Source organism: Theropithecus gelada, chromosome 1 (assembly GCF_003255815.1).
Source record: "Theropithecus gelada isolate Dixy chromosome 1, Tgel_1.0, whole genome shotgun sequence".
Lineage (NCBI taxonomy): Eukaryota > Metazoa > Chordata > Mammalia > Primates > Cercopithecidae > Theropithecus > Theropithecus gelada.
Window position 1 is genome coordinate 207,154,201 of NC_037668.1, and position 12,113 is coordinate 207,166,313.

General features: G+C 46.0%; 1 protein-coding gene across 1 annotated transcript in view; it reads left to right on the forward strand.

Annotated features, from left to right (window-relative positions):
- Nucleotides 1-6,593: 6,593 nt before the first annotated feature.
- Nucleotides 6,594-12,113, forward strand: part of MAP3K21 (mitogen-activated protein kinase kinase kinase 21) — a 53,201-nt gene continuing 47,681 nt past the window's right edge. Inside the window, exon 1 of the mRNA XM_025396974.1 lies at nucleotides 6,594-7,699. Coding sequence (XP_025252759.1) covers nucleotides 6,883-7,699 — 817 coding nt within the window. The 5' untranslated portion in view covers nucleotides 6,594-6,882. The remainder of the gene's footprint in view (nucleotides 7,700-12,113) is intronic.

Sequence of the window (12,113 nt, forward strand, 5' to 3'; positions counted from 1 at the left end):
TGTTTTTTTTTTTTTTTTTTGAGACGGCGTCTCACTCTTTCACCCAGGCTGGAGTGCAGTGACGCGATCTCAGCCCACTGCAACCTCTGCCTCCCAGGTTCAAGTGATTCTCCTGCGTCAACCTCCTGAGTAGCTGGGATTACAGGCTGGAGCCACCATGCCTGACTAATTTTTGTATTTTTAGTAGAGATGGGGTTTCACCATGTTGTCCAGGCTGGTCTCAAACTCCTGACCTGAAGTGATCCGCCCATCCCAGCCTCCCAAAGTGCTGGGATTGCCGGCCTGAGCCACCACACCCAGTCAAGTGCTTTTTCTTTAAAATGTCATCATACTTGGGTGTGCAGAATTGCTTTATATGCATTTCTCATTTGTCATATAGAATATTAATCACCTGTACTGAAGATTTGAGAGTAAATAAAATTGGTATTTTTTACCACTTTGTCAAGGACATTTTAAAGTGAACCTGGCATTTTTCTTATACTGCATGTGCGTGACACTGAAGAATACTACAGTTTGAAGCCACTGCCTTGGTTTGTGCAACTCATCCTTGCTTTTTGCGTCATCAGTACAAATGTCAACAGAGTGAATAAAAGCAAATAACATTTTCCTAGAATTATGAAAACAATTTTGACCTTGTAGACCCCCTGAAAAGATCTCAGGGGTCTCTCAGGGGCCTCTGACCACACTGAGAACTGCTGAGCTAAGATAATAAGTGCAGTAGTAATTAAAGATTCCCAAAGAGAAGGTGATTCTTAAGGGTTGATTCTCCTTTCAAGACCAGCATTGGAGAATTCAAATACATGTATAAAGACAGCAACCCCATACAGCCATTCCTTCTTTCCTGAACACTAACCTTTTGTCCTCTTTGTCTGATTCTTTTAAACTATTTCCTTGGTTCTCATTCTTGCCACCATCTGTTTAAATACACATTTGCCACCCAATTTCTGTCTTAGCTCTCTGTTCTTGTGTTGCAATAGACGTCCTTGGTGCTGGGCTCAAAAGAGCAGATGTGGTTACAGTACATGCCTATGAGTAGGGCACGACACCAATGCTTTTCTCCAAATGTCAGATTTGGGGGGTTACATAATGGCACTGAAGCAACAAATGATACATTTTAGGATAATCAAGCCCAAGACAGACTCTCATCTGGGACAGCTTCCTGCTCAGAGGTACCAGATGGGGAACAGGTCCCAGAGAATCACACTGGTCCCTGATTAAGAAGGAGGAGTCTGAGTCGTGGTGTGGAGGGTTATAGACACTTGGCACTCCTCCTAGTACCAGGTGTGTGACTCAAGAGAGGGGTGAAGTCTACATAAGCTAGAAGATTCTGCAGACTGGATTCCTCTGGAACTTGATGAGCTTTGTTTTGGCAGGCAGCAGAAGGGCAGAGCACAAAGAGTCAGCCAGCATGAATGGAACTGATATAGTTTTAGATGGATGTTCTAAGTCAAAGGCACCCCCACCCTGCCCCAGCACTCCCCGCCCCCTTGATCTCTGCATGACTCAAGAGCGCAGTTTGCTTCAGTACCTGACATGCTGCTTAGGACACTTCTTCCAAAATGTGATTTCCTCTACCCTTCCTCACCTTTCTGAGTTCCTGGTTCTCTCCCGTTCCATCTTTATAATCAGTTGCCTCAGAGCAACACATCAATAAATTACCTTTTCCCTAAAACAATATTCTGGGTCATTTCATATCATTACTATCCACCTAGTTGCCTAGCCTAAAAACCTGGGAGGAATTATCTTGAACACTTCCCATAAACATCCACAATTCTAAAATCCAAGAAGCTCTGAAAATAAAACTTGCTTTTGGAAGGTGGCATCAAAACTCATTTGGCATCAAAACTTGACTTGAAATAACATAAGGCTGTTTGTGGTGTTTATTTATTCCACTTGCTGAGACTATTCTTACATTTCAGGGCAGAAATATTAACGTGTTTGACTATAGGGTGCTGCTCATACCCCACTGGGGAAAGTGTTAATGTTTCCTTGCGTACTATCATACTAAAATCCCCCAAATTCTAAAATCTTCAGATGCTCAAGTCCCATATGTAAACCGGTATAGTATTTGCCTATAACCTATGCACATCCTCCTGTATACAGGCATGCTTCAAATTATCGTGGTTTGCAGACACTGCATTTTTTACAAATTGAGGGTGTGTGGTAACACTCCAATGAGCAAGTGTCTTGGCGCCATCTTTTCCAACAGCATTTGCTCACTTTGTGTCTCTGTATCATATTTTGGCAATTATCACAACATTTCAAACAATTTCATTATTATTATATGTGTTATGGTGATCTGTGATCGCGGATCTTTGATGTTACTAATTGCCATTGTTTTGGAGCACCACAAACCACAGCTATGTCAGACGGTGGACTTAATAAATGTGATAAATGGCTGGCTCCACTGACTGGCTATTCCCTGTCCCTTTCCCTTCTCCTCAGGCCTCCCTATTCTGAGACAGGACAATACTGAAATTAGGACAGTTAATAAGTCTACAATGACCTCTGAGTGTTCAAGTGAAAGGAAAAGTCACACCTATCTCCCTTTAAAGCAAAAGCTAAAAATTATTAAGCGTAGTGAGGAAGGCACGTGAAAAGCCAAGATAGGCTGAAAGCTAAGCCTCTTGCGCCAGTTAGCCAAGTCATGAATGCAAAAGTTCTTGAAGAAAAGTAAAAGTGCTACTCCAATAAATGCATGAATAAGAAAGTCAAACAAGCTTATTGCTGATATGAAGAAAATTTTACCAGTCTGGAGAGAAGATCAAACCAGCTACAACATTCCCTTAAGCCAAAGCCTAATCCAAAGCAAGGCCTTAACTCTCTTCAATTCTAGAAAGGCTGAGAGAGGTGAGAAAGTTGGAAAGCTAGTAGAGGTTGGATTATGAGGTTTAAGTAAAGAAGTCATCTCAACGTAAAAGTGCATGGCAAAGCAGCAAGTGCTAATGTAGAAGCTACAACTAGTTATCCAGAACATCTAGCTAAGATAATTGATGAAGGTGGATACACTAAACAATGGATTTTCAGTGTAGATAAAACAGTCTTCTATTGGAAGAAGATGCCATCTAGGACTTTCATAACTAGAGAGGAGAAGTCCAGACCTGGCTTTAAAGGACAGGCTGACTCTCTTGTTAAGGACTAATGCAGCCAGTAACTAAGTTGAAACCAATGCTTATTTACCATTCTGAAAATGCTAGGGCCCTTAAGAATTATGCTGAATCTACTCTGCTTGTGCCATATCAATGGCACAACAAAGCCTGGATGACAATGACAGCATATCTGTTTACAGGATGGTTTACTGAATTTTTGTTTTGTTTTGTTTTGTTTGAGACGGAGTCTTGCTCTGTCGCCCATGCTAGAGTGCAGTGGCGCAATCTCGGCTCACTGCAACCTCCACCTCCCGGGTTCAAATGATTCTCCTGACTCAGCCTGCTGCATAGCTGGGATTACAGGTGTGCACCACCACACCTGGCCAATTTTTGTATTTTTAGTAGAGATTGTTGGCCAGGCTGGTCTCAAACTCCTGACCTCAGGTGATCTGCCCACCCCGGCCTCCCAAAGGGCTGGGATTACAGGTGTGAGCTACCACGCCCAGCCAGTTTATTGAATATTTTAAGCCCACTGCTAAGACCTATTGCTCAGAAAAAAATGATTCTTTTCAAAATATTACTACTCATTGACAATGCACCTGGTCACCCAAGAGCTCTGATAGAGATGTACAAGGAGATGAATGTTGTTTCTATGCCTGCTAACACAACACCCATTCAGTAACCCATGGATTACAAAGTCACTTTGACTTCTAAGTCTTATTATTTAAGAAATACATTTTGGCCGGGCACGATGGCTCACGCCTGTAATCCCTGCACTTTGGGAGGCTGAGGCGGGCGGATCATGAGGTCAGGAGATCGAGACCATCCTGGCTAACATGGTGAGGCCCCGTCTATACTAAAAATACAAAAAATTAGCCAGGCATGTTGGCGAGCGCCTGTATTTCCAGCTACTTGGGTGGCTGAGGCAGGAGAATGGTGTGAACCCAGGAGGCAGAGCTTGCAGTGAGCTGAGATGGCGCCACTGCACTCCAGCCTGGGCGACAGAGAGAGAGACTCCGTTTCAAAAAAAAAAAAAAAAAACAAAAAAACAAAAAAACACACATTTTGAAAGGCCATAGGTGCCAAAGATAGCAATTCCTCTGCTATGGGATATGGGCAAGGAAAATAGGATTCACCATTCTAGATGCCATTAAAAACACTCATAATTCATGAGAGGAGGTCAAAATATCAACATTAACAGGAGTTTGGAAGTTGATTCTAACCCTCATGAATGACTGAGAAGTTCACGACTTCAGTGGAGAAAGGAACTGCAGATGTGGTGAAAATAGCAAGAGAACTGGAATTAGAAGTGGAGACTGAAAATGTGACTGAATTGCTACAATCTCATGATCAAACTTGAACAGATGAGGAGTAGAGTTGCTTCTTATGGATAGGCAAAAAAAAAAAAAAAAAAAAAGTTTCTTGAGATGGAATCTACTCCCAGAGGAGATGCTATGAACACTTTGAAATGACAAAAAGGATTTTGAATATCACAAACTTGGTTGGTAAAACAGCAGCAGGGTTTAAGAAGGATCACTCAAAGTTTGAAAGAAGTTCTATTGTTGTTAAAATGGTATCAAACAGCTTCCCATGCTACGGAGAAGTCTTTTGAGAAAGGTAAAGTCAATCCATGTGACAAACTTCATTGTTGCCTTAAGAATTTGCCACAGCCGCTCCAACTTTTATGCAACCACTGCCTTGATCAGTCAGCAGCTATCAACATAGAGGCAAGAGCCTCCGCCAGCTAAAAGATTATGACTTGCTGAAGGTTCAGATGATCATTAGCACACTTTACCTATAAAGCACTTAAAGTTAAGGTATCAGCATTCTTCAGACACAATGCTATTGCACACTTATAATTACAGTATACTGGAAACATAACTTTTATATGCACTGGGAAATCAAAAAATTCATGTCACTTGCTTTATTGCAGCGATCTGGAACCAAGCTTGCAATATCTCCAAAGCATGCCCATACTTTAAATACTTAGATTACCTAATATACCTAACCTAATATAATATAAAATAATATATAATATAAAATGTAATATAAAATATACCTAACATAATATAAAATAATAATGCCTACTATAATGCAAATGCGATGTAAATAGTTGTTATGCTGTATTTTATTTGTATTATTTGTATTGTATTGCTATTTTTTGGTTTTTTAAAAAACATTTTTGACCAGCTGTTGGTTGATTCTGCAGATGCAGAAGATCAACTGTAAAACTATTAATTCATTTAGTCTTCCTGAAAACACTATAAAGTAGGTACTATTTTTTATTATTCCCATTTTATAGATGAGAAAACTGAGTCACAGAGAAATAAAGAAACTTGCTCAAGGTCACACAGCCAATAAGTAGTTTGATCTGAGAGACTGAAAGAAAACTGAAAAGGCAATAAATCTCTCTTTATGTAACTCAGAATGTTACTGTATGCTCTATCCTCGTAATATCTAAAATTGTCCCTCCTGTTATTGGAAGTACAAGATCCACACGTTAGGAAATTCTGGCCTACCACAGGATAATCTAATATTTTAGAATTTTAATAATAAAACGCTTCTTTTTAACCTCATCACCTGCCACAGTAACCTGTCAACCTCTGGCACCCAACCATTGCCAATGCCTCCTAAACCCAAAACTGTGGCTTTCCAGGGAGACTGGGGCATGTTCCATCTGAGTAGACAGTACAGATAAGCAAGGGATTGACCAACATGGAGCTTCTGGGACTATACTGATCACGGGTCACTCTGCGCTGCAATCTGTAACCTAGTCAGTTCTGAGATGCACGGTGGCTCAAACGCGCTTAGCTTGGTGACTTGCCACACGCACTGGCCCAGATCTGGCACTGCGCTACAATTTCTTCTGCAGCCCGTTCTGAGATTCCCTGTCACTCTCCCAGAACTGCAACTCTCCCTCTCCCCGCCACACCCTAAAGCCCCACATCTTCTCAACCCTCTCCCACCGCTTCTTGGAGAAGCGTCCACTCTCTCGGTCTTTCTTTGGCTTAATTTAAACTCTCCCGAAAATGTATAGCGGATGACGGCCGACCCCGCCTCCCAGGCCACGTGGGCGCGGCTCACCATTGCTCCGGGGCACCTGCGGCGGAGGCGGGGCGGGACCAGCCAGGCAGGCCCAGGGGGCGGGACCCGCCCAAGGTGGTGGGGGACGGGCCCGGGCGCCAGGGGCGGGACGAGGCTCTGGGGACTGGCACAGAAAAGGGAAGTGAACCTGGCGAGGGCGGGGCGGGCTGGTGCAGTTGGTGGGGAAAGGTGGGGCGAACCCAGGAAGGCGGGCCCATAGGGCGGGCGCAGACTGAGCGCCCGGGACGGGTCAAGGAGGGCGGAATGAACCTGGAGAGGGCGGGGCGGCTGGGGGAGGGGCGGGAAGGCCCTGGGGACAGGCCTAGGGGGCGGGCCCGGGGGGGGAGCAGCGCGGAATGGACCCGGAGGGGGCGGGGCGGCCCTGGCGCGGCTGGGGTAGGGTGGGGCGTCCTGGGATCGGGCTAAGGAGCGCGCGGCGGGCGGGCCGCAGGCCCTGGGCACGACCATGGTGGGACATCGCCCGCGGCTGCGAGGACCTCTGCGGAAGGAGAGGCGGCTGGGCAGGAACGCGGGCCGAGGCCGGGCCCTTTGGGCAGCAAGCCCGTGATCGCTGCCGTCACCGATCGCGATTCCTTCCCCCTCGCCTTCCCCCGGCGCCGACTGCCACCCCGCCGGACGATGCGCGCCCGGGGCCGCCCGGGAGGCTGAGCCCAGCCTCCCGCTCCGCCTTCCCCGCACGGCTACCCCCATGGCTTTGCCGGGCGCCGAGTGCGCGGCCGACACCCCGGTGTCCTCGGCCCGGGGAGCCCCAGGCGGCTCAGCGTCCTCGTCGTCCACCTCCTCGGGAGGCTCGGCCTCGGCTGGCGCGGGGCTGTGGGCCGCTCTCTATGACTACGAGGCTCGCGGCGAGGACGAGCTGAGCCTGCGGCGCGGCCAGCTGGTGGAGGTGCTGTCGCAGGACGCCGCCGTGTCGGGCGACGAGGGCTGGTGGGCAGGCCAGGTGCAGCGGCGCCTCGGCATCTTCCCCGCCAACTACGTGGCTCCCTGCCGCCCGGCAGCCAGCCCCGCGCCGCCGCCTGCGCCGCCGCCCCCGCGGCCCAGCTCCCCGGTGCACGTCGCCTTCGAGCGGCTGGAGCTGAAGGAGCTCATCGGCGCGGGGGGCTTCGGGCAGGTGTACCGCGCCACCTGGCAGGGCCAGGAGGTGGCGGTGAAGGCGGCGCGCCGGGACCCGGAGCAGGACGCTGCGGCGGCAGCCGAGAGCGTGCGGCGCGAGGCTCGGCTCTTCGCCATGTTGCGGCACCCAAACATCATCGAGCTGCGCGGCGTGTGCCTGCAGCAGCCGCACCTCTGCCTGGTGCTGGAGTTCGCCCGCGGCGGAGCGCTCAACCGTGCCCTGGCCGCTGCCAACGCCGCCCCGGACCCGCGCGCGCCCGGCCCCCGCCGCGCGCGCCGCATCCCTCCGCACGTGCTGGTCAACTGGGCCGTGCAGATAGCGCGGGGCATGCTCTACCTGCACGAAGAGGCCTTCGTGCCCATCCTGCACCGGGACCTCAAGTCCAGCAACAGTAAGTGGGGCTAGGGGGAGGTGGGGGAAGACTACCTTCGTGCCAGCCTAGGGCGGGCTCCACAGGACATAGTACCAGATGGAAAGAGACGGGAGTCAGCCTTAGGGCGCCAGCAGCAGCTCATGTCCAGGCCTTCAGGGCTTGGAGGTCCAGCTAGTCCTTGGTTACTTGCTTTGGGGCTGGTGACACGCTTAACCTTGACTTGCCTTTGGGTGCTTTTTAAAGAAGCTCAGACCAGACTTGCTTGTAGATGAAACATTTGTAAAATACCTGGATCTCCTAGAAACCTCAGGGAGCAGTCAGGCCTTTCAATACCAGAGGTGATTCATCTGGGTAGGACTTTGCAAACCGAGGCCTTCTGCAGATTATATGGAACCCATGACGGTCCTCGCCCAGTGGCCTTCATCAAAGTCCTCGAATGCACTCGGGGACGTCAACTTTACAAGTGCTGTATTGAGGTTGCTGTTTGCCTATCCAAAATATGACTTTATGTCTCTTACCTTTTCCAAAGACTTTTTTCATTCAAATGTCTCTCTATGGACCGGGCGTGTGGCTCATACCTGTAATCCCAGCACTTTGGGAGGCCAAGGCGGGCGAATCACCTGAGGTCAGGAGTTTGAGACCAGCCTGGCCAACATGGCGAAACCCTTTCTCTACTAAAAGTACAAAAATTAGCCCAGCGTAGTGGCAGTCGCCTGTAATCCCAGCTACTTGGGAGGCTGAGGCATGAGAATCACTTGAACCCGGGAGGCGGAAGTGGCAGTGAGCCAAGATCGCACCATTGCACTCCAGCCTAGGAGATAGAGTGAGACTCTGTCTCAAAAAAAAAAAAAAGTGTCTCTACGTGAAATATGATTTTGTTATTGGTTCAATGACTTCTTTTCTCCAGACAAGAGGCATGGTGTGCACCGTAATGCACTTTTGGGTTAATAACAAGTGCATTGTCCTTGCACAGGTACTTGAAACCCTGAAGACCTGGCCAGTGTCATTGATTTTATTTATAAATCAGGGTGGATTTTCCAGATGTCAGTAAAGAACTGACAAATGACTTAAATGCAAATCCTATGAAACTTTGCTGTATAAAAGAACCTTATAGAATAGCTGTTTGATGTTGGTTCTTTAATATTGAAGATCACTTCATATTCTTAGAATGAGATGAAATCCCTTGAAAGGTTTAAGGATGCAGCCAGAACTGGCATTGGCCTACAATAGCTGGAGTCTTTCAATCCTGTGAAACCTGCTAGGACAGGAGCTAGCTCAAGTGAAAACATTGTCCCTAAAGAAGAGTGACAAGAAGAAATTTACTTGAAAATTACTAATGTAGCATTTTCGCTGGGAATTGTAAATAATTGGAATAGTATAGCTAAGCATAAGCATTAGGCATTATTTCATGATCCTCCTTCCCCCCAAGTCTCTCTATAACTTAGATTGCATCTGCTTAGGCGATGAGAGCAAAGTCTAACAAAATATGTTATTAGTGGTAGTGGTAGTGGTAGTGGTAGTGGTGTATTCTTAGTACTTTGACAGACCACGTGAAGGACTATAGCATTGCTTGCTTTTGAACTATGTTATAGTGAAAACAGAGTGCAATTTCCTAAAATACACTTTTCTTTCAATAATGTAATTTTTTTCAATAAAAGAAATGTCTGACCAGGTGCTGCCATAGAATGGGTGACTTGTCCACGTGTCCCATACGCCCTCTTTCCAGTGGTGTCCTGAAAGCCTGTGACTGCTGGGAGTTTTCTGCAGAACCAGGTATTTTAAGGACATCAACAGCACCATTCGTTCCTTCCCCTGCCTCTTGGTGGTTGCAGCAACTCTGTGACAACACAGAACCCAACATTTTACAAATGTATCCAAATCATCAACACAAACAAACACTTGGGTGGTACTGGTCCTTAGGCTAAAAAGTTAAAGGGCATAGGCCCTTTAACTTTTACATTGTACTTAGTTTTGTTTGGTTGCAATACTTTTCGAAGTTCACACCACACAGGGTAGAGAATGTTTGCTAGTGCTTTTAAAGCATGTTTTAAAAAATGTTGATCCATTCCTATGGATTAACAATCCATAGGATTTATGGATCAAACAACAATCCATAGCAATTAATGCAAATAGTAAATTTTTATAAAGTTCTATAAAAGATAAATGTTTAAAGAACTCCTAATATTATTAAATGGTAAAAAGAACTAACATGACCCTGGAACAATAACTATGGCCAAACAGTCTTTACTGACACCAGAAAAACTTGTATAGTGGAGTATAGACTACTGTATATTCAGTAGATATTACATAATTTGAAGGTGATTACATGCTGCTACTTAGTTTTTGAAAGACTTTTCAGTCTCAGAATAAATTGCCAAACTTCGTGGAGTATTTTAATTTCTATAATTGTCAGGCAAGATTCCCTTTGCTTTAAATTGTTGCACTCTTATAAAAGACTTAATTAGCTAGTCACTAGCCTGGCCAAGTATTTGTTACACTATGACCATTATCATAGTTATTCAATTACTATAAAGTGAAAAGTGTGACTGGGGTCTAGAATGTGCAAACCATGGTACCTCACACATGGTCTTTATCCTGAATGTCTGATTTTATTTGTTCAATGAATAAATGCAGAGTTGACATTCTCTGCTGTATATGAAGCTCTAACTTCTTGTTTATATAAAAACAAGTCATACCAAAAAAAAGTCATATAAAAGTTATATGACTTTTGAGTATAACAGGTACTCAATTTCAGCATGTTTTGTTTGACTTTATTGGATATTTGCTAATGGTGGTAGTGAGTTAGTGATAACGTAAACAAGGTTTTAAAAATCAATATTGAATTTCATTTTCACTCCAAAGTGTACTCATGTACCAAAGAGCTAATAGAAGACTACTTGGAGCCAAATTCAGTGGAAATCACTTTTTTTTTTTTTTTTTTTTGAGACGGAGTCTTGCTTTGTCGCCCAGGCTGGAGTACAGTGGCACAATCTCTGCTCACTGCAAGCTTCGTCTCCCAGGTTCACGCCATTCTCCTGGCTCAGCCTCCCGAGTAGCTAGGACAACAGGCGCCCGCCACCACGCCCGGCTAGTTTTTTGTATTTTTTTTTTTTAGTAGAGATGGGGTTTCACTGTGTTAGCCAGGATGGTCTCGATCTCCTGACCTCGTGATCCGCCCACCTCGGTCTCCCAAAGTGCTGGGATTACAGGCGTGAGCCACCGGGCCAGGCCGGAAATCACTGTTTTAAACAAACTTTTAAATTTGTCTGGAGAATATGTTATTCTTGACAGATTTTCTTTTATCTTTTCTAGTAGATCTTCTTAAGTTTTATCATATCTTGTGGGGGAATATCTATGTCTAGATAATAGCTGATATGTTGTGAATGATATAAACAACTTTGTCCTTTTTCTAACAGGTAGCAACAGATTGAAAGTTGTGCCAAGTTAGCAAGCTTTAAGCATCATTTATGTTTTAAATAAATACTAGGCCCTGTAACTCCCTCCTGGATGCAAAATAAGTGGAAAATACTTTATATAAGTCTACCTATATGCATCCCCCAGAGAACAATAAAAAGCAACTTCAGGTTACTGTGAAAATCATCGGTGTTATATGCATTTGCAGAAGAGAAAAACATTGTGGAGAGCTGGAACTCATTTAACACTTTTGGAATGCCCACCCTGTGCCAGTCACTTCTGGGCCTCAGGAACACATGGCAAGCCAGACATCAATGACAACAAATCTGCCATCATAGAGCTTAGTCTAACGGGGAAGATAGATGGCAGTCACGTAATCACAAATAGATTAGTAAGTGCCGTCAAGAAAATTAAGCATGGTAAGGGGTGGAGAGTGGTAGCATGGAGGATGGGGGTGCTGTTTCACACAGTGGCTCTCCAGGGAAGGTACTCCGAGGAGGGGCCACGAATTAGTCAAGCAAAGACCCAGGCAAAGGAAAGAGGAAGCAAAAATGAGCCTTCCATATTGGAGGTGTGAGGAGAAGGCTGGTGAGGAAAGGCACGCATGGGGCGGGCCTGGCAGGCCTCCCTCTGCTGTGCACATGGAGGTTTCACTCTGAGTGACGGTACTGGCCTCTGTGGAGAAGGGACTGCAGTGGGCTCAAGTGATGGCTTTCAAGGTTGTCTGTATGAGAGGGGGCACCGACTCTGCCCAGAGTGGTAGCAATGGGAGTATTTTGCAGAGAGGTTCCCAGGGGGCAGTGAAGATAAAATCTGCAATATAAGAATTACTAAGGATGGTTTGAAATATTAGAATTTCATTTAAGAGTTTTAAACAAAAACTGCAGAAGTGCAGGATTGAAATAGGATTGTGTGGCATCATTCACGAGCCGAGGCGGGTGGATCACGAGGTCAGGAGTTCGAGACCAGCCTGGCCAAGATGGTGAAACCCCGTCTCTACCTAAAATACAAAAAGTTA